The 23,830-nt window shown below is 35.9% G+C and overlaps 1 protein-coding gene across 3 annotated transcripts in view; it reads left to right on the plus strand.

Annotated features, from left to right (window-relative positions):
• Positions 1-23,713, plus strand: part of begain (brain enriched guanylate kinase associated) — a 47,808-nt gene extending 24,095 nt beyond the window's left edge. For all 3 annotated transcript variants that reach the window (XM_023353349.1, XM_023353348.1, XM_005801299.2), the window contains 3 exons: positions 11,360-11,467; positions 15,441-15,524; positions 18,419-23,713. In XM_023353349.1, coding sequence (XP_023209117.1) covers positions 11,360-11,467; positions 15,441-15,524; positions 18,419-19,951 — 1,725 coding nt within the window. In that variant the 3' untranslated portion in view covers positions 19,952-23,713. The remainder of the gene's footprint in view (positions 1-11,359; positions 11,468-15,440; positions 15,525-18,418) is intronic.
• Positions 23,714-23,830: the final 117 nt, after the last annotated feature.

The following is a 23,830-nucleotide window of genomic DNA, read 5'->3' on the forward strand; positions in this document are numbered from 1 at the left end:
AAACACAAATGCATTGGAAATTCATGTGTTTTCTTAAGAAAATACATCAATATTAAGCCATTGTGAATGTGCGTTGTGCTGTTTTTCTGGTATTTTAAGGGAAAAAGAAGTATTTTAGTATAATTTTGAAAGGCATATCAAACATATCCATCTACTTTGGGCTGGAATTACTACAGTCAAAAACATGAAATTGTCCAGTTACCAGGAAACCAGGAAAGTGTTAGTTTCTGTTTTTCATCTCTGAGGTTACAGTTGCCTTGGCAGCTTTTCTTTCCTGATGTTTCATGATTTTTACGCTCACAGATTTAGCATATCTGCAGCTACATCACCACATTTTGTCTCCAAACTGGGTGAAAATCCCAGTAAATCATCAGTTTGTAATGATTCCCATTTAGACGCCCAACTCTGCCATGTGATTGGCTGATTTTCTGTTTGTAATAAAAACCACATGAGTGCATAAAGTGGACAATAAAGCTGCAAGCAGCGACGACAAAAGGCCGTGGATGTCATGTCTTTAATGGAGCAGCCACTGGTTTTGATTAAAATACACAAATTTGAGTTGTTATAATTAATTGTTATTGTTTGGCGACTTTGACCTCATGTCACATCAAGACTTTACTAGACAAATTTAAAGGGACAGCGCAATATTTTGGGTTCTGACTGGTTCAAGATCAAGTACTTTTTTTAAAAATTGGGACAATATGTATTAATGAGCATTTACACATACTCTAATCTTACTCTATTTAAGTTATTGTGCAGAAATTTGGGGCAATAATTACAAACTAGAACAAAAAAGAGCAATAGGTTTGTAGAAGTTGCTAACTGCTGGTCTAAGCGAACATAATTGGGAATTAGAACATTTTTATCAGGGTGTTTTGGGGACCAAAATTGCAACAAAATTGCAACATTTGTAACATTTTCAGCTGCTGCAGTTCGCTTTCACACCGAGTCAAACCAACCAAACCAATTGAAAAAGCTGTTCCCCTCCTCGACTGTGGGGGCGCTGCACCAAAAACTACTGAAGAAGACATGATTGCAACTTCCTTCTTTACAAAATGTGAACAAAAATTTAGTAATTTCAGATTGTAGTGGTTGTAGGATTTCTCTTTTGGCTTTGGTAAAAAAAAAGAAACAACTTGCAAGTCATTTCACAGCCAAAACACAAAATCTTACCAAGTAATTTTAGTCTAGTTTCTAGTGTAAATATCTTACTACACTTGAAAAAAGACAAAACCAACTTAGTAACTTTTCAGCAAAACACAGGAGCTTGTTTTGAGCAAAATTCCTTAATATTAATAAAAGTTTTGTCTTATTTCAGATATACTAAAATATTTGCAGTAGAAACTAGACCAGAATTACTTGGTAAGGGTTTGTGTTTTTGCAGTGTTCTCCCGCTACCAGTAGTTCATTATCTCTGGGAGGAAAACTGGAGAAAATGTGAACTCCACAAATAAAAGCCCCAACTAAGATTTGTTTAAACCAGGGGTCCCCAAACTTTCTCCTGTGAGGGCCACATAACTTGTCCCTTCTCTGATGGGGGGGCGGGGTCAGTTTGTAACAGAAAAAGTGTGACGATTGTAAGAGTGCTAAACATAAAAATGTATTGTTTTTCAGAAAGCACAATCAAATAACCTTTTCTGGATTCTTCAGAGAACAAAAGTCAGGAAATAACACTATTTATGAAATAAATAATAACCAAATAACACTGGGTTCTCCACATAAAAAAAGGGATAGGGTCAATTATATGCATGTATAAAATAGTTACTAACTAGTAGTTAATAATAAATAAAGTTCATTACTAAGGAACATTTATTTTATTGCAAAAGTCCAACTTATCAAATAAAAATGCACATATATGAAAATACTCTGGTATTGTTCAGGGGGCCGGACCAAATGTGGAGGCGGGCCGCATCTGGCCCGCGGGCCGTAGTTTGGGGACCACTGGTTTAAACTGTCAACTTTTGTTGCTAAATCCACAGAGGTGGTGAACGTTGGACTCAAGTCAGAGCAGAACTACTTCAACTTATTTTTACTCAAGTAAAAAATAGCCAAGAAATTACTCAATTAAGAGTAAAAAAGTATTTGGTAAAACTTCTACTCAAGTGCTGAGTAACAGATCTAATTATCAATCATTTAATGTTTAAATATTACATTATCAGACAGACCAAAATATAAAGTTAAGTGGATTTTTTGTATTCTAAGTGTGAGAGACACCAAATTTATTAGTTTATTAATTTGTTTATTTATTTTACTGTTTATGTGTATTATAGTTCACAGGTACCCCACCCAATTTATTATTATAATGAGTTCATTCTTCACTGTAGTTTGTTCATTCCTTCAGAACTTGGTTTTGTGTCCGTCTCCTACCTTGATCTTTGCTACTCATATTTCCTATATGTCATTGAATGTGACATTTATACGTGTTCCTTGAACGTGCCTTTTTGCCGCTGAGTGTGACAGGCTGAGATTTTGTGTTCAGGTAAATAAAACCTTTTTTTTCTCTTCACAAAGTCACTTCTGGGTGTCATCTGTGCCTGATCACAGCAACATAAGGACAAAAATGACAATAATTCAAATAAATATTTAAAAAATAACAATAAAATTTTTCAAATCAACAAAAAACTGCAGGTGTGTGTCTGGTGAATTTTTGATAAAAACATGTTTGTTTTTCATTCAGTGGGTAGAAAGTCCAGACATTTTACTTAAGTAAAAGTAAAAAGTAAGCAGAAAACTTTTTTGAACTGTTACTCAGGTAACTGAGTAAATGTAACCCGTTACTAGCCCTGTAGCTCCCATAACTCTTACTCATCTTTAATTCATTAAGAAAGCTAACACTCATGTTTGTATGAAGGTGCAACTTCACATTAAAAAAATAATCAATCTCTCAGGTTTCAGATTTGCTCAGACGAGTAAAGAAAAATACTCTTACATTTGTCTGGCCCTGTATACTAAGCTATTGTTCTCACCCTTTAATCAATAACCCTATTAAATCTTTTCATCTGCGACTCTTTAGAAAAACCTAAAATGCCGACCAGGATTTTAAAAACTGCTGAGGTAGAAAGAAAAATCTAATGAGGATCAATACAAGCACTTCACATTCTCACATAATACAGAGATTATAATAAATGATATACTCTAACAATAAATTAACATCGTAATAATAACAACTGCTCTCCGTTGCATCTAAGGGATTAGAAACCCGCTAAAATCAATTCAGCTCACCTGTTCAGCCGCACAAACACACTCATCTGTCTCTCAGCAATTACACGATCTAAGGTGGCTTCGTGAAATCGATGTGTGGAGTAATTGGTCTCAGCTGCTGTTAGGAAACTGTGAGAGTTAACAGTTCAGCTCTCTGATCAGAGCAGGTGAAGAGATTTTCAGCCGTTTTCCTCCCAGTTTTAACCTACGGACTCCCTGATTGCTTTTCTTACATTTTTTTCAGTACAAAATCTGCCATTTCCAATTATTTATGTCTCAAAGTGCAGCTGTGTAATATTTATTGCTTTGTTTTATATGAATAAACTGAAAGCTTACATAATTTTCCTTTCATTTTTTATCACAACACTCCTCATGGATCATTGTGTTCTGGTGATGTGAAGGTGATTTTGACTTTTCAAACAGATTATGTGCTGAGCTGAAGTCATTCATACCAGGAGACAGTAGCCTGTGAGATTTATTTCAATTTTGTAAGTCAGGCCTCACTGGGTTTGTCATATCTTTGGATGTCATATCATGCAATGACATTTTAAGTTCAGGAACATGCGGCGTTTTTAGAAAACAGCACCAGAAACCAAATCAAATCCGACATTTTATCAAAAGATCTGATGGGTCAGAACTGCGGAGGTCAATTGAAAATAATAGCAACAAATAAATTTTATTTCTAAAGAGCAAAGTGAGAAATGAAAATGTCTGCAGCAATGACTCTGAGAAAATCACCCCAGCTTTGATTGGGTTCTGAGTAAAATGCATAAATTACCATTTCTTCAAATAATCACCAAGCTTAAAAAAATCTAGTTTTAGTAATGCTTGGTGATTCGTTGTTGTAACATCTAAAAACATTTTAGCCTCTCTTTTCAGACACTGTTTATGCATGAATAAATTTACATTCCTGTTGTGTTTTTATCTGCTGTGTCCAATATATATTCAGCTTTCACTTAAGAAAATGTAAAAATAAACAGAACACAGACTGTATAAACAAAGAAATATGAAAAGTAAAGGCTTTAATGTTTAATTTTGCACAAACAATTTATAACTAATACCATGTTGGAGCTGTACAGGTTGAAAAATGTGTGCGAATCATGGTGACTGAGCTTTTACAAAAATATATTCAATAACTAACATTGTGAAACTCATAACTTGGTGACAGAATAATGCATAAAACTTTACAAAAAGGCAGAACTTATAAACACTTTTTAAACATTACCTAAACTCTTTTAAGACAACAAAAAATCAGATACTTAATTTTTATTCTACATTTTAAATTCTAAATTATGTTTGAAAAAAGTGAACAAGTCTGACACATTTTGTAAAAAGGTTTATTTGAAGGATGAATTTATTGCAAAATATTTATAAAAGATATAGTTACATACAGTTGGTAAAGGTTTCAAAAGGATTATGCTCAAAAGACACGTTTCTTCTGTCTGAATTTGTTTTGATGTCAGGTCTTTGTTCTTTTTATATTTTTAAGACAAAACTTTATATTATATATAAATTATAATTTTTATATGTTGTCTGTCTGATTACATATTTTTACAAGTGAAAATCAGATTTGGTAAAAGCCTTTTACCAAATCTACTCTTACTTGAACAATTTTTTGGATTACTAGTTTATAGAAGCAAAAAAATAATTAATTTGACCAAACAAATGATCTTTGTTTATTTTTATTAATATTTTTCTTTTACAATTTTTATTGCACTGAGACACAAACCTCCTGCACTGAAAACAGATTTAAAGTTTGAAAGTAACAATATGCATTGCTGCTGCATACATACATGTTCGCAATTTTCTTTAAAACCAACTTAATTTAGTTAAAATTACACTTTTCTTACGAGTTTGGAGGAAATTGAAGCCTGTTTAGATTGTAATCGCTATAAAAAGTTGTAAAGCATGGCTGCAGAACAATAGGTTATAATCACAATCAGAACTTCAGTTCATTTAACACAAATGACGTAAACGTCTGCATTCATACAGATTAAAATTACACCTCTGTGCAGAGTTTGGAGAAATGTCAGAATAAAGTTGCTGTAAAAGAATCATCAGTCTGATTTACTGCTAAACATGGCAGATTTTTATGCTGGTTTTTCCTCTTTCTGCCTTAAATGCTAGGCAGGTTTTTTCAGCAAACGTTTGGCTGATGAGGAGCAAAGGGGAGCAATTCTCCCAGCGTCAGCAAACTTACTTTACATAAACAGCGCAGGGAGTCAAACGCTCCCACTGGGAAGGTTTGGAAATGTTTGGGATGAGCTGAATTAAATTTAAGGGCATAAACAGGTAGCTAAAGATACAAAATATGTTGGAAAAATGGTAAAAGCTTTAATATTTGCTAAAAGGAAGTGTGACAGCCATCCTGATTAAGAAAGACAAAGTCAAAGCAACATAGAATAGTAATAGAAAATGAAAATACGTCTACTAACTTGTCCATTCACAATAAAAGAAAATGTGAAAGAACATATTTTTGATAGCTGTATTTCTGCTGACGATATTAAATTGCACAATTTCACTGCAAAAACAATTTTTTTTAGCAGATAGATGCAGCTATCCAGATGCGCTAGCACAGATCATCAGAACACTGGTCCAAATAACTAAACAGATTCTACAAAAAGAAACGTAACGTGGAAAAAAAACAGAAAATCTCACCAAGGAATTTTAATTGTAACATGTTGAGTCATATTCCAAGGGCACTGCGCCGTTTCCTAGCAACCCCAGCTGAGCCCGGAATGTTACCTAGCAACCCAAGAGGTGCTCCAGCACGTTTGGTCAGCTGCTATTTTTCAATGTTTTGCTTTGTTGTTGACTTACTATTCAAAAGCAAGCATCAAAAAAAGTATCTTTGGTCTATTGCAAATATTTTAACACACTTGAGGTGTAGCATCAAATAATTTACAAATAACTTTTCAGCTTGTTTTAAGTAAATAATTCCTTAAAATTGCTGAAAAAGTACTTGCTTATAACAAGACATTTTTCCTATATTATAAATTAAAGTGTAATAAGATAGTTGCACTAGAAATCAGACTAAGAATACTAAGATTTCCTGTTTTGCAGTGCATTTCTTGGAAGCTGAGTCCAATCGAAAGTTTTTTCAGTAAAATTCATAAATGTGATATTACACGTTTTTCTCCCTCCTCCTCCATCTTGTCCGTTGACTCGAGCTTTTGTTCTCCTCGCTGCTGCTTGCAAATCTGGTTTCTCCAGGCCACTCCAGGGTATTGTTGGTGTTTTGATTTGAAAATCCTCTTTAACAAGGTCAGAAATCTGCTTTGTTCCTTTTTCCTCTAAAATAAGAGCGTGTTTAAAATGGAGTAGCAAGTTCTGCTCTCCTCTCTGAACCAGCTCGCTCTGTAATTGCCCCTCTTGGGACTCGGGCTTCATTTATTGCCCAGTGAGGAGGCAGAATCTGCTGCAGAAAAAGTGAAACAATTGAAGGTATCTTAGAAAACAAACTTCTTCTTTTGTTTTTTGTCCTGTTACGTCAACAAATCCGCCACTAAAACAAAGTTCTTCAAGTTGGTTACATAAAGATTTTAATCCACTAAGTTTCAAAGTAATTGCAAGAAGTTACAATCAAAAGAGTAAAGCGAGGCTTTGGTTCGTTAAAGCGCCATGTGGTGACTAAACAAATCCCTGTTCACCCACTGGGTCAATTGCTTGTCCAGAATTGCATATTTGTTTTCTTAGATTGCGTCGTCTTTCATGTTTGAAGCCAGTTGATAAGGATGTTTTGGTGATGACATGTTGCAGGAAGAGATATTTAAACAAACCCCCACACATCAAACAATACAGTACTAGATAATATTAAGAATTTTAAGCCTGCTAAGACTGTCCTTTGTTCCTTTCTCAAGCCAGCATGCTATTTCTCTGGGATTATACAGTAGGATCGTCACATTTTCAATAAGATATATTCAAATATATACTTAGAGGTGAAGTTGTATGTATTTTTCAGGCACATAAATACATTTTGTAGCACATTTAAGTAACTATATTACCTTCAAATATGACTGTAAATGGGCCTCTGTTTTTTCAAGAAGCTCCTGCTCTTTCTGAAACTCCGCCTTCAGGGGCCATGGGGTTGTTTTATTTTCCAAACATTTAAAAACAAAAATCAGTGAACTCTACCAGAAAACTAAAAATTAGTCATCGTTTGGGGTTTTTGCAGGATAATGATCTAAAAAAATAACCAAACCAACAAAGAAACGGCTCAACAAACATAAAACCAACCGTCTTCCACAGAAATCTCAGTCCCCAGACCGACATGTAATAGAAAAGCTTTGCAGTAATTTGTTTTTTGTTTATTTCTAACATGAACTTTTTTGGCATTTCAGGCATTCCATACAGAGAAGCTGGTTCCCTACATGTGCCAGCGCAGATTTGCACCACAAAAAATATATCATAAATCATAAATCCTAACTTGATTGACTTTATTAAGTCAAGACTGGATCCATCGTTAAGTAGGCGGCCCACATTGATGTAATAATAACCTGCGTTTGTCTGACCTTCAAGTTTGACCTTCAGCCGCTGGGATTATTTCTGTCTCCCTTCAAATCACCTTTGCTGTGATGGGAAGACAAGAAAGAATAAGCCAGGATGCAGAATTTTGAAGGATTTAGGGATTATGCAGGTAGGAGCCTAATCTAATACGATATGTCAAAAAAACAAAGAGCCATTTATGTAGATTCTCATTCATCCAGGGGACGCACTGCAAAAAATACAAAATCTTATCAAGTATTTTTAATCTAGAATCTAGTGTAAATGTATTAGTACACTTCAAATAAGACATAGCTAACTTTTTAAGATGATGGGAGCTTGTTTTAAGTCAATAATTCCTTAATATTGAGGAAAAACAGCAAAGAAACTAAAATCAAGCAAATAAAATAGTCTGATATTTAATGTAGATCCAGATTTTTAAAGGGATTTTTAAGACGGCGTATCAGAGCCTTTGTAGATTAAAAAAAGACTAGATTTCCACCAGTAACTCAGAAACTCTGTGATTAATCTAAGAAATTGTCTAGAAATACTCTGAAAGAAAAGTTTTGACATTTGAAATTAAAAAATGTTCACTAAATTTATATTAGTCTAAAAATGTGATTTTATTTCTGCCAAATTTCCTTGTTTTTTCTAGAAAATGTCTGAGATTACTCTGAACATTTCTGTTTTTTTACTGTAATTTACTATCACTAAATTTTGTGATTAATCTCAGAAATTTTCTAGAAAACTTGGAAAGTTTGCCAAAAAAACATTTTCCGACTTTTGAAATTCAGAGATATTTACGTTTTTGTAGAAAATGTCCGATAATAATCTAAAAATGTATTTATTTTTCTACCAAATTTTCTTGTTTTTTCAAGAAAATTTCTGAGATTTCTTTCAAAATGTCAGTTTTTTGGGGGGGGGAAATATTTACTACTTATTACTACTTTAATTTTGCATGTTTGCTGTATTGTGACGTCTAGTTTTCAGGTTCTTTTGGCTTCAATTGAATAAATTTATTTTCAGTAATAAGAACAGGATTTGGGTCGTTTGTTTCAAAAAGCTTCCCGTACTTAAACAAACTTAATAAAGAATAAAAGTTGATCTGGGAGCTGCAGAGTTGGTTTTTCAGTAAAAGTCTCTTCATTTTACCTTTTGTTAAAACTTGGTTATAAAAACATGGATACTTTGTGTTTTATTTTATTTTTTTCCTGTGTAAGAACATTACACAGTTTTTACCCTGATTACAAACTAATAGTCTCCATCTGCATCTAATTGGGCCAAAATTTGTTTCATCTCTGAATTACAGTTGGCCGCTCTTTCGGGTTTAATCCGTCCAAATCCTCTGAATCATAGTTTAGCTCAACGAAACGGCCGCAGATGAAGCTGTGAGGATCAGTGGGGCACAAAGAAACGGTTGGCATCAAACCGCCACAATTAGCAGCTAAACAGACATTTCCCTCAGCAGCAGGTGGAGACCAAACACACATCAGGATGCTAATGCTAATGCTAACGTTTCAATGACTTAATGCTAAATAAGCTACCAGATGCTAGCAGGTTGTTTGCAACTAGAAACAACACTAAAAGTGGGTAGAAAAAAAATGTACTTAAGTAGAACTACTTCAACATATTTTTACTCAAGTAAAAGTAAAACGTTGCCAAGAAATTACTAAAGTAAGAATAAAAAAGTATTTGATAAAAAAAAATCTACTCCAGTAGCTGATCAATTTATCAATCATTTAATATTTAAAAACTGCATAATCAGATGGAATTTAAGTGGAAATTTTGGTATGTTAAGGACCAAAATGGCAATATTTTTTTTTAAAAAGTAACGAAAAATAATAAAATGTTTCTAAATCAATAAAAAACGTCTGAAACTTTTAACAAAAACTGCAGGTGTGTGACTGTGTCTGGTGGAGTTTTGGTTAAAACATGTTTGTTTTTCATTCAGTGGGTAGAAAATCCAGAAGTTTTACTTAAGTAAGAGTAGAAATACTTTAGAATTACTCAAGTAAAAGTAAGAAGTACAAAACTGATCTACAAGTAGGTTTTCAGCAAGAAATAGGAGATGTCAGTAAATAAAACCTTAAAATCAATGAAAAAGTATTAGTTATGAGTGAAATAATCAGCAAGACATTTTAATTTATAATATGGGAAAAAACTGGCAGATTATTTCACTTATAACTAGAACTTTTTCCTCAATTTTAATTACATTTTTTACATTTTTTGTTTTACGTGCAACAAGCTCCTATATCTTACTAAAAGTTACTTGTAAGTTAGTTTTGTCTTATAGTTTATTTATAGCAAATTATTAAACACTTAATCAAACCAAACTTAAATCTTTACTGGGAATCAAGCTGTTAATATGTAAATAATAATTTTTATAATAAAAGGTAACAAAACGCTAAAACTTTAGAAAAGAAAAACACTTTATTTCAGTGTTTCAATGATTTTCAGGTGCAAAATAAAGAGCAAATAATTGCGACGATCCGTTTTTGGAGATTGCTGCCATTAATCTCTGTTGTCACTCAAATGCTTTCCAACATTAATGGCTGAAAACCCAGTAAGTGTTTCATTTGTCATTTTGTCTTCCTGGTTTTATTTCGCCTGCTCCCGCTGCGTCTTGTTCTCGTTCTCCCAGAGTAATTGATACGATATGAGCTCTGCCAAATGTAATCTTCTCTTAATTAAGTCGTGCTGGAAACGTCACTTTCAGACACTTTCTTGTTCTCATTTTCTTTTGCTTCTTATCGTTCTTAACGTGACTTTGGCGTCATTGTTTTCATTATCTCAACTCTTTCCTTTAACTCTTTGCAACTTTCACCTATAATCTACTCCAGGGTTGTCCAAAGTGTGGTCTGAGGGCCTTTCGTGGCCCTCTGACTGATTTTGTACAGCCCCCAACTGCAACTCAACGATGATACAAATTTGGCCCGTCGATGCAGATGGAGACTTTTAATTTGTAATCAGGGTAAAAATTATTACCAGCATAATTTTTTTTACAAAAGAAAATGTAAAGTACAACAGAAACTATTTGTGTTTTTGTAGCCAAGAGACTTTGATTTTCAGTAAAATCAGGAAATTTCTGCCAAAAATTTCAGAAATGTTGAGAGTAATCTCAGACATTTTCTTAAAAAAAAAAGGAAATTTGACAGACAAAAAATCTAAGTTCTAGATTAATATAAAAGATTTTCTACAGGAAAGCGTGAAAATTTCTGAATTTAAAATTAAAATTTTTTTAAAAGAAAATTTCAGACTTTTTGACATTAGCTTCTTTTTTGGTCAACATTTACCCTAAAGCAGAGCCGTAAAAATCGCTTTCAAGTTTTGGATCATTAATAAATATATTTCTTTTCGACCTGCGTCTCCTGCAATAAGTGTTTTATTTGTTAATTTCTCTCCCTTTTTTACATGACATAAGCTAGCCTCTGCTACGTGTAATCTTCTTTTAATTAAGATGTGCTGAAAACGTCACTTTCAGATTGACGTTACACTTTTGTTTTTCTTGCCCTCTTATCGTTTTTAACATGACTTCGCCGTCATTGTTTTCATTTTCTCAACTCTTTCCTTTAAATCTTCCCAACTTTCATCTACAAACTGCTGACTCATTCCTGTTTTTTCTGCTTTTGTCTCCAATTTCTCCTGTGCTTCGGCCGTCCTTTCTCTGGCGCTGCAGTCTCAGCACCATGAGGAGGAAAAGCGAGCGCTCAGCCGGGAAATCATTGTTCTCAACAATCACCTCATGGAGGCAAAGATCACCATCAACAAACTCAGAGAGGACAATGTGAGTAAGCGCCTCCCAGGAACTGATTTCCTCAGATTTGAGTTTTCTGAATGAAACATTTTCCACAAATTAAAAACCCACCCAAAGCACTTTTTTGGGAGGGGACAGATCTGCGTTTTCTTTGCTTGGTCAGTGATTTTTTTGGAAGCAGAAATGACAACTCTTCAAAAATCTGCTTCCTCCCTCTAACTATTGATGCTTCAAGTTGTCGCCACTGTATTTCTGCAGCATCCTGGATATTTGCGCTTCAAGGTGCCACAGCAGATAGAGGAATTAACTCTAAGCCACTGGGTGTTTTATAGTGATTATACAGAAATCAATGAGCTTCCTCAGGGTGGGGAGAAGTCGGAGTCTGATTCTCAGCTCAAGGGCACATGGCAATCTAGTGCCTCGCTTTCTTTGAAGTGATTTTACTGGCTTTCTGTGTGCAGCCTCTAAGTTCGGTTGGGTCTTTTTTCCTTCCTCTTTCTCCTCTATGGCCCTTATTAGCACTTCTGAGGTACATAGCACTTTGCCAATTCCCCTCGATCCATCTGAGCCAGCAGTTAGGCAGACATTTCCTCCAGAGAGAGAGTGCCGAGAGAGGGAGACGTGCAATGCTTTGACTCCTCGTAGATTGCTTCTGGTTTATTTTTTGTCAAACTTGATGCTTTAAATGCGACCTTTTATCTAAAATTTACATTTTTGATGTTTTTATTCTTTCATTTGGGTCTTAACTGCTTCTAAAAAACATACTAAGTGTTCAATAAAATCACCAGATTAGCTAATGGCTTTTTGGTGTCTGGAAAACGAGCGGTTTCACAAACCTCCTGATTGGAAGGTCATGCTTTGCTGTTACCTAGCAACCAAACTGGAGCTTCAACACGATTGGTCATCTGGTTTTAAAGCTCTACACTTCAAAAACACAAAATCTCACAAAGCATTTTTGGTCTAGTTTCTAGTGCAAATATTTGAAATAAGACAACTAACTTATAAGTAACTTTTCAACAAGATATAGGAGCTTGACTTGAGTAAATATTTCCTTAATATTGATGAAAAGGTTGTAGTTTCACTCGCAGATGATTTCACTTAAAACAAGGGAAATTGTTTTGCTATAAGTGAAATAATCTGCCAATGGAATAACAAGGCAGTTTTACGAAATAAACTGATTTCAATACTCCTGAAAAACCTCCGTATCCTAGTGGAAGAATAAAATTTAGGAGCTTTACTAAGTTCCTATATCTTGTTGAAAAGTTACTTATGAGTTAGTTTTGTCTTATTTCAAGTATTTGCAATAGAAATGATATCAAAGTTACTTTGTAAGACTTTGTGTTTTTGCAGTGTATGCGCTGCAGCCTGGTTAATATTGTTGCTGTGGTTGTTTTCTTATCTACTAGCAGAAGGAAAGCAGCACAAAAAAAGACAGGAATAGTTCCTGGATTTTTATATCCTCAAATGCAAACAAATACTCCTTTAAAAGGAACTTATTTTGCAAAATTCACATTTTTCAATTTTTTATTTATTTATTTTTTACATCCATTAGGTCTCTGCTGCTTCTAAAACCAACCAAAGTGCTTAAAAAAACACAACCAACTGTTTTTTGGTGTCTGGAAAATGAGCTATTTAAGAAACCTCTGGAATGTAACGTCAAAAATCAGCAGGCAATGCCCGTTACCTAGCAACCCCAGCTAAGCCCAAACTGTTACCTAGCAACCTAAGCAGATCTCCAGCACGTTTGGTCAGCTGGCTTTACCGCTGTACAATGGCTGCTGGAAAAGATAAGTGTTTTTGTTATTGACTCGCCATCCACAAGCCACTTGCTACATTCTTGTTGGTTGTGCAGGAGGCTCCACGTCTGCTTTTCAAAGACACATGGTTGTAAAATTGTGCATCTGTTTGGATGAGTGTAAATGTTGAGTTGGTGAATCAGTAAATTTAAACTATTATTCCAACTATCATTGACTTTAAATGACTTTAATGCTGATAATCCAACAAATGACAGATTACTGGAATAAAACCGTTATAATTCAAGATAATTTATCTATCTATAGAAAGAATCAACACGTAAGATTGAACTGTTTAAGGATTGTGAAGAAAAAAATCCCCGCTTACATTAATTAAGCAACGCAAAATGTAACATCTGGTTCATGCAAATGTTTGTTTAAAAATGTAAAGTTTGCTTTTGAATAGCGGCTGGTTGGTAAATATGGTCAGAGCTGGTCTGAAACCGAAGCACTCGGGAGGCTACAGTGTTACAAGAACTGACCTTTTTAAAACGAACAGACCCACCAGGACAGAAAAAAAGCTGTGAAAAAGCACACGCATGAACAAAGGCAGAGGAAACCACATAAACCTTCATTATCGTTTGGGAAATATTAATTAAAAACCCCCAAAAAATCTAGATTTCATGAGACGGAGTGCAGAAGGAGGAATAGTTTTCTCTTGCTCTCTGTTCTGGAGGGTGCAGATAAGTGAAAGTGCTGCTTTAAATGCTTTAACAAGATTAGCAAAGTCTGCTCTGCAGAGATAGGAGACGTTCATACTAAAAACTGGTGATCGCTTTAACAGCCTGCAAACCGCTAATGTCAGACGAGCTAAAAAATATGACAACATAACAATAAATCCACTACGTTCAGCTGGATTTTATTCTTCAGAAATGAAAGAACTAGTTTAGTCGTTTAGTGTTGGCTTTAACGCACATAATGAATATTTAAATGTTTTAAAGTCTGGGTGATTCCAGCAACTTAATGCTGGTCTGTTTTATTCATTCCCAAACCAGATTAAATGTGTTTGAGTCACTTTTCAGCTCCCTGCTGTTGGTTTTAAGTGAAATGATCCCTCAGCATGATGCTGTCACCACCACACTGCAAAAACACTAAATCCTACCAATTACTTTTGGTCTAGTTTCTAATGCAAATATCTCAGTACACTTAAAATAAAACAAAACTAACTTACAAGTAACTTTTCAGCAAGATATTGGAGCTTGTTTTACATTAACATTGCACTAGTTCCAATGGCAGATTATTTTCTTATAATAAGACATTTTTACCTTGTTATAAATTAAATAATCTGCCAATAGAACCAGACATTTTTCATCAATATTAAGGAATTATTTACTTAAAAAGAAAAGTTATTTTTGAGTTAGGTTGTCTTATTTCAAGTGTGTAAAATATTTGCACTAGAAACTCAATCAAAAATATTTGGTAAGATTTTGTATTTTTGCAGTGTACGTTGTACCAGTCTTATTATGGCCGTTGGGTTGAAAGGAGCAACAAACTAAAAATAATTATTTGGATTTTGAAATGCAGAGCAGCATTAAAGTGCCATATTATTTGAACAGTTTGAAAATGACAGCAGTGAGAAACAACAGCAGTAAACAAGTTTGATATTTTATATTTCCCCAACTGAGGCAGCAACAGCAAGAGATTAACCATTATTTATGTAACAACTATAAAAACAACATGTTCTTTGGTTTTCAATGTTTAATAACATTAAGTTTGTATTATGTAATGTTATTTATTTATGTTTTTGTTGCTGAAACTACTAGTAAGAAAAGCAGATTTAGAAAAAATAACATTCTGGTTTTGAAGATTGGAGACAACGGAAAAAAAAAAGACTTTAGTCTCAAATTTCTGACTTTTTTTTCCTGAAGATTAAAGTCAGAACTCTGCAAGACTGATTTTATTTGCAATTATTTACAAATCCCTTTCCTATAGAAATCAGACTAAAATATGGCAATATTTATCTTATTATTGAGCAAAACATCTTTATACGTTTTTTGCAGAAGAAAATATGATGGAGGTATGTAAACTTGCACTGATAAAGAAGAAGTTATTTTGTAGATTTCTAATCATCCAGTGCTTGTTACCATGGCTATCTAAGCCAATTTGCTTTCCAGAACTTGAACATGTGTGCTAATATTCAGATTTCCATCAGAAAGTGTTGAAAACCTTTATGAGAATCAGTATTTTCAGTGATCTTTTGTCTCTTACAGGACCTGTACAGGAAAGACTGCAACCTGGCCGCCCAGCTGCTGCAGTGCTCCAAGTCTCACTACAGAGCTCACAAGTCATCTGAGGTGAGCAAATATGCATCGAAACAAGGCAGGAGGACTTTAACGTGAACTCTGAAAAACTTCTAAAACATACAAAATGTTCTCCATGTTGATTAGCAGCTTCTAATTGGTGCGCGAATCAGTCTGGAGTTGTTTCTGTGATAAAGAGAGAGCTGCTGTGCCAAATTGAAACCTTGATGAGTGGACTTCACAAAGAGACGGAGCAACGGCGCTCTTGGCCTCTTCAGTCAGACTGATGGAGGTCTGCTGTCTGAAGAGGTGTCTGCATAATGAATCACCAAATAAAGGGCTGTTTACAGACAGCAGCTGATGAGCAGGACATTAAAACAGAAGCAAAGAGGAAGGTTGAAAACTGTCTGGCTTTGAATGCAACACGATTTGACTGTTTATGCAACATAAAATACATTAGAAAGGAATTTCAATTTCTAGTTTCTCATGCAAACATCTTAGTACAGCTGAAATGAGACAAAACTAATTCATAAGTTCAAAAAGATTTGGGGTGGTTTTAAGTCAACCAGATTATTTCACTTATTTCATGTTAAAAGTGAGATAATCTGTTTTTGTTCATATTAAAGAATTATTTTTCTAAAAACAAGCTTTTATATCTTGCTGAAAAGTTACTTGTAGGTTAGTTTTGTTTGGTAGTTACTAAATTACTTGAGTAGCTTTAAAAAAAAAAAAAAACTACTTTAAGGGGTATTTTCATGGAAGAGATCCAAAATAAATAAAACAGAAACACCAAATAAAATAAATTATGAAGTCTCTGTAAACAAAATTGTCCTTCAAAGAAAGAGCTAATTGAGACCAAAACTCCAGACTGAAGAGTTTTATAATCCAGTTTTTGGTAGAAAGAGAGGAAACGATAAATCGTGCAAATGGAAATTATTGAGCTTGTTTTAATTTATTGTGCGATTAATTGATTTATTGCTTATTGCAACAGATTTAACCAACACAAATTAGTACACAAGTGTGAAGTGGAAGAGAAATTACACACTGTTAGGCGTTTGTCCTCAACCTCCCTGGATCAAAACCTTTTGGATCCATGTTTTTCTGCAGCTATAACTGCAAACTTTTGGAGTTCGTCTCATCTATAGACTGAACTGTTTGCCTACTTGTCTTTACAAAAGTCTCTCAATCTCGATGTAAATGATCTGTAAACATAAAACTTTCCAGATCCTTAATCCAATGACCCACTTTTTACCTCTGTGTCTGATCTCTGGTTGTTGACATGGAAAGATCCAGATTTTCAGTGGAACTAATGACGAATCAATTTTCTTTAAAAATAACAAAATGGATCAATCAGTTTATGGTTTCCTGTTCCATACTGGTTGAAATAACAGTGCAATACTTTGTGATTGTTAATTAAGATGTGCTTTAGATAGGACACAATGCTGAGTTAGCTCACTTGCAGAGCAAACTCCACATTATCATGCGCTGCTTGTTCACCTACTTTCCATCTCTGCTCCCTGTGGGAGAGTCAATAGCTACTAAAAATAGCTCCAACTTTAAAAATGCAGCTTATTTCATGCAAGCAAAAGCATCTACAGTATTTCTTAAAGCCAAAAAAGACAGTTTTTTTAAAAACCCAGCTGGAGACTTAGACCACCAGTTTAATTTAAATATGACTTGGTCCCTGAGGAACCGATATCTGAGGTTTTTTTGATCGTACACAGAAGAAAGAGACACTGAGAAAATACAAAGGGAGGGGGAGTGAGGGCGTCTCGGTTGAGAAGGCAACGAAGCTTCAGAGAAAAGATGAAAGGATAAAAAAGAGGGGAAGAAGAAAGAGGTTGGTGTGGCAGCAAACGTTTCTGATCAATTTATTGGCTCCAAAGAACCAGTAGTTTTTTTTTCTAATAAGCACAAACTGAGAGAGAAAAAGAAAGTTTGAAGAAACAATTTAAAAAGTCTTGGCCTGTTAGGCAGAACTACTTTTTAATTGAAACATTGCTGGATGTGTTTCCATTAACACAAATTGCGCAAATTGGAGTTACAAAAATACATTTGCTTAACGAAGACACTGTAATTTTGAAAAAAAAAAAAGTCAAGACGGAAAGAAGTTGCAGGAGGACGATTTAAAAACAAATCTTATTGCATGAACAAACTGTGCAGGGAGGGGCGGGGCAACGGGAGGGACCTTCTTGGTTGGGCGAGGAACCCGTAAGAACTGCCTGAAGTTCTAGTTTTGATTGTGTTCCTTATATTTTTTTACATATTTGTTGAAACTCTCACTATATTGTGACAGTTTGGTACGAGACAAATTATCTGTGAAAAATTCAAGTTCCTCTACCTTCACCCAGTACTCCCAGTGCTGACTAGAAATGAGCCCAGAGGCAGGTCTTATAGCGATGTCAATCACAATCTTGTATGGCGCTGCCCACTTTTCCCCATCAACAGAGCCTGTTGTGAATGCTCATGCTAGTTAGCGTAGCCACCGATGACAGGATATAAACTGTTTTCCTGTAAGAGTAAGTTGTTTCTCCGCCATAGCACATTTAGCAGCATGTACATGAGATTGAGTGACAGCACTGAGACGCTCCTCCTGGTACTGATTGGCTGTTTTTGGTCGGGAACGGTGTATTTCTTTAAATGGCAATAATAGCACATGGAGCCGGTGGAGGAGATTGATATTTTCACAGATAATCTAACATATTCTTTATAAAGCATTAATGGAAACACTGCAATTGCGAATTTGTGTTTTTTCAACGTTAGTGGAATATCAACAAAGTTTTTCGCATATTTTTAATGAGAACGCAGCTAATAACAAAACAAGTACACGAAAAAAGTGAAGATACAAGTTTGTGGAAAAGACGACAAACCTCAGGAGTTACAACTAGATCAAAACACTGAATCTAAATTTTAAACCCAAATTTCTTTGGCTTCTCTTCCTTCCTTAGCTGCCGCTGGACTTCCAGGAACGCATCAGCTCCTACATGGAGAAACATAGCCGAGGTAGAGGAGCCACCATAGCAATGTGTCACCCTAACTACCCTGAAGAAGTGCCCACAGCCGTAATTGCCAAGGTCCTGGAAAAGCCTGAACCTGGAAGAGATTCCCCTGTAACATGCCCCGCAAGCTCCCACGTTCAGGATGGAGACTTTCTAATAGGAACAGGAAGCAACGATCACCTGAACCGCCGCATTTCGTACAAGACATCGGACCTGTACTGCAGCGACACGGCCCTGTATTGTCCTGAGCGATGGCAAGACACAGAACGCAGGCAAAGCGTTGACCTCCATGGCACTGCCCTGCTTCAGCTGCACGCCCAGACCTCCTTAGAGAGCAACCCAGATGATGATCCTTTCCAGTCCGGCAGCTTCTCCCACCATGACCCCCCAGCGTCTTTCCACCACCATGATGAATTTGGCACTGGCAGCTTTCCGGCCTCGAGTTCATACTCCAGCTTCAGCCTTGCATCGGATGAGAAGGGAGCAGTTAGCGGTGGCTGTGGGCGCACTGCCAGCAGCACCTTATCCTCGTCCCACCAGGGTCTTTACATAGATTGGCGAGATGGTGGCAGCGGGGACTATGAGCGCAAGAGCTTGTCTTCGTATGACAAAGAAGTTCCCGGGTTCTCCAAGTCACACAGCATTCAGCATATGGTGACCACTAGGAGTCCCCAGAAGGATACGTCACCGTCGTACACAAGGACAGCTTCGTGCTTCAGTGAACCATACCACTCGAGCTCCCCTCGCCTCGCCTCATCCCACAGCATGGGGTCTACAACTGGACTGGGTCAGGCTGAAGGTGGAGCTTTGGATAGCCGAAATGATGTACCTGAGGATGACTTGAGTGTCCGCTGGAAACAGCTCAGCGTGGAGGACATCCACACTTTCTCGTCTTATCGCAACATTGCAGGGCGGATCTCGCCATACAGCTTCTCTGAGCGACAGTTTGCAATGGGCCCTTCCAGTAAACTCAAAGAGTCTCTCTACAGCAGCTTCCAAGAAGGAGATGACGTCTTCCACAGCCACGTGCTTGACCAGTGTTTTTCTATGGGCTCCCTTTCACCCAGCCACAATCCGAAACCCAAGGAGCATCGCAAGTCAGAGAAAACCTCTGGGCTGTACCGAGCCAAGAATGACAGTCAAGACTCCGAGGGAAGTCTGTTCCTCTCAGGAAGCTCTAAAGACAAGGAAAGCAGTGGGGCCGCAACAACTGCGAACAGTGCAAAGAAGGACTACATAAACCTGAGCGTGGACAGTTCGGCCGAGTCCTTACACCACAGCTCACTGGAAGCCTCGAGTCTTCAGCACTACCCGGCGCCGAGGCCAACGATCCGTCCTCGCCCGAGTTCCAGTTCCGCTCTCAGCGTAGGCCCCGCGCTCCCAAAGAAGACTTCTCCAAGGTACCAGAAATTTGGGAGCACAGGATTGACAAGGAAGGACAGCTTGACCAAGGCACAGCTCTACGGTACGCTCTTGAACTGAGTGTGGAAGAGAGGCTTCAGTTTATGCATGCCAATGACGATGAGTCCATACTGTACTGCACTGTATGTCTCCCCTAAAGCAAACACATTCGTGTGATAAGGTGTTAAGCTGTTGTCCCTTTTTGTATCTTAGCCAAGGCACGCTTCATGCAGTCTCTAACATGTTTTCTATTGTGCATCTTGATACACTGTAGCAACCAGATATACCAGCTGTAAAGAAAGTTTTATCCGTAATTTCTTTTCCAGGAATGGCCACCACTATGCTGCTAGCACAGTGAGGAGCTAAACACCAACTCCCTTTTAAAGGGCCTATATTACCAACAATATCATCAAAAACTCTCATTTAAAACACTAAAACTGGCACAAATCAGAGAGGAACTCTAACTTCTGCTTCCTTGATGTGCAGAGGCATGCGTCTGCATGCTATAATTGTGCAAGACTCACTTTTCTCCACATAATTAATGTTTTGCTGGGGAGAGGTTACCTACACCGCAGTAGTAACGCTTTCAAAACGACACTGTCTGTCATGCTACTTGAGGTCTTTGAGTTTTTAAGATAATACTGCACATATGGAAGATAAAATACTTGTAAACAACCAAACAGCAGCTTCAGACACTCTCCTCCCTGCTTCATTTGGCTCAGACATGAAGAAAAGTACAAACAGAAAGAAAGTGATCTGCAGACATCAGCAGATGTTTTGTAATGAAAAATGACACAAAATTGATTTTAAAAGAAAGTATTTTCTTACCTGAGTAACATTATGCTCACAAACAACACGCAGTCGTTTGTGAGCATAATGTGTCAGAAACTGATCTGATTGGTCAGTGGTTGTTTTCCAACAGAGGAGACTGTTTTAAAGGGTGAGAAGCAGTCCATTGATTTATTTATGTTTCATACTTTATGCTTTTTATGATGATAATGGACAACATGTGTTATGCAGTGTCTTATTTAATCATGTTAGCAAGAGATCTATGGTGTGTTGTACACTGTGCTGACTGTAAGCTGTTAAAAATCTTTATTTTGTCATAAACAAATAATGCATGTTTCATTAAACAAAAAGAAAAGCTGAATTAGTTTGCACAGACACATTATCAGAAAGTACAATAAGTATTTTTTTAAGTCTGCTTTATTTGGCATTTAATTTTTATACATAAAAAAACATTTATTCTCCTTCAGGCTACATTTAAAACTTGAATACTGGGATAATTAATTAATTGTCTTATATGTGAATAAATAGATGATAGGATAAAAATAAAGTTAAAAATGCACTAGTGAAACAATTTATCGATTCATTAGAAATAACTGTAAAGTGCAGTGGAAACAAGAAGTTTAGGTACACTGAAGAAAAAAAAAATTTTTAATCACAATGTGACATTAAGTCAGGCTAAAGTGTTCCTGTTTTGTGTCAGAAATATACGAGAATTTCTAAAATAATAGATTTTTCTTCAAATTTAGAAGTTTACTTATGTTTCCTAGAACAGTGGAAAGCACACTTCTGTTAATTTGCTAAGAGCAGAGCTAATTTTTTGTTCAGCTCTTTAGCATGTTTGCTAACTCTGAAGACATTTAGCACACTTAGCTTTCCCTACATGGATTTAATTTAATTTATAAAGTGCTAATTTGTTGTAACACATGTAACATGCATTGAGTTTAGCACTTTAGCATTAGCATCTGCTAAATACTTTTAGCATTCATGGATCTTGTATTTATGATTAGCACTTTAGAGTTAGCACATTTAACTTCTTCATTAGCAGTACAACAGTCCTGGAATTTAGGAAACAATAAATGATTTTTGATATTCTGTTAAGACCTAAAACAGGGAAAGTTTAGTCTGACTTGAAGCCAGAAAGTGAGAATAAAATGATTTCGTTATGCAGTGTGTATTCATTTTTGCTGTTAGTTGCAAAACAAAACAAGTAATAGCACAGTAGGAGTATAAATATAAGCTGCAGGAGTCTGATTTTATACGGCTGGAGTTTTTAATATTTTTATATCAAAATTAAATGTTGAATTTGGTGGCTGTACGGCACAATAGGTAAACCAGGACACTTTGCCTTAACCTCTTTCACTAGACAAGCAGAATGGTTTCCTATACAGACTCCAATATGCTGTGTACATACTGTATAACTGAGCTTCTGTCTCTGTATGTAAACAACATCTTTCCTGCATTTCTTCTTCCTGTCTGCAAGAACACAAGGCGGATTTTTCAAGGATCAAACCTGTTTCAAACAGAAGACGTGTTTATCTGAAATATTTCTTCTGTGCTGGTATGACATCCAACGCTGTAGCCCACTGTAAGCCAAAGTAAAAGTGCAGCTACATTAACATTTCAGCCGATTCCTGTACTGATAGTTTCGCCCAGATTTTTCCTGTCAAATCAGTAAACAGAGGAGGTGAAAAAAGAACAGGTTGGGTCTTCAACCGTAGAGTCACTGTGTTGCTTTAAACCAGCATGCCCAGTTAAGCTAAACACTGTGAGAAAAAAAAACAGATGCAGTATAAACATAAACAGATAGGCATGTTGTCCTGTTGATAGGTGCAAAAAAAGTAAAATAAATAAGAAGAAGCTAAATATAATATGGTTTATTTAAAAAGAAGAGCTGTAGATGGATTCTTTTGCTGTTCAGTTTCATACTAAAGTTTGCAAAATGATAAGGGTGCAACATCAGTTTTCTTTCTGCGTTGATGTAAGGAACGCCGACGGACGCGTTGCTACTAACATGCACTCAGCTTCGCCCTTGATTTGCGATGGACGGATTTTATTTTGGATGCCTCTACCTCCTTAATTCACAGAGATCTGAGAACTGATTCAAACCATCAGAGATGTTTTAAAGATTTTGTACGACTCTGAAACACAGAAATCCTTCCAAACTAGAGTGATATATAAATAGCAAGATGGTGGAAAATATGAATGACTGCACAGAGGGGATGATATTTTTGTTGACACAATGTACAAAAGCAGATATTACATATATATAATAACTGTTACACCTATATGACTATTTTTATCTAGTTTTAGTTGATGTTATATTTATTGAGCATTTTGATCCTGAATGATGATAAGAGTGAAGCGGTTCTGTTCTGTCCGACCTCCAGCCCGGTTCTGGGACCTGCAGGCCCATCGTCTAAATGTCAACATGTCTGTCTGTCTGATGCATGGTTATATATATTTTCTGTATGTTTATTTACTTAATAAAGATGAGTGTTTGGAAAAAGGTAATTATTTCACATGGTTTATCCTTTAATGTAGATTTCCATTACAAGAAAAGTTAATACCCCCCCGGACCCCCAAAAATAAAAATCAGTAAATGTAGTTTACTGTGTGAAAACAGAATGTGAGATGAAAATAATTAGTTTGAGGAGGAAAAGGTCTCTTTATCTTTTATTTTTACAAAAAACACGGAAAACGCATGAGATTAAGTTAGACCAATGATCTGCATCCATTTTACAACATACAGATTATTTTAGGAGGTAGTAATCCACAGTAGACTTAAATACGCCAACAATCTTTCTGTAGGTTGTTCTATGATGGCGAATTCATGCCATCATCGGCAGAAAAAAATAATAAGAGGAGTAAATTTATGCCAAAAACACTGGAAATTTCAGATGATTCTCAGAAAGTTTCTAGAAAAACTTGGGACATATTTGGCTTTTTAAAGCCAAATAATTCTTTAACTTGTGGAGCTCAGAAATATTCTTGTTTTTTATTCATCTTTTTAGCAATTTTTTTACTTTTTAAACTTAGAAATTTTCTAATTTGCTTCAAAATAATTTCTTAGATTAATCTCAAAATCTCTGAGTTTTTTTCTCACAAATGTTTGGCTTTTGGAGCTCAAAAATGTCCTTGTTTTTTTTCTGGAAAATGTATTAGATTAATATA

Source organism: Xiphophorus maculatus, chromosome 19, assembly GCF_002775205.1.
Source record: "Xiphophorus maculatus strain JP 163 A chromosome 19, X_maculatus-5.0-male, whole genome shotgun sequence".
NCBI classification, from domain to species: Eukaryota; Metazoa; Chordata; class Actinopteri; order Cyprinodontiformes; family Poeciliidae; genus Xiphophorus; species Xiphophorus maculatus.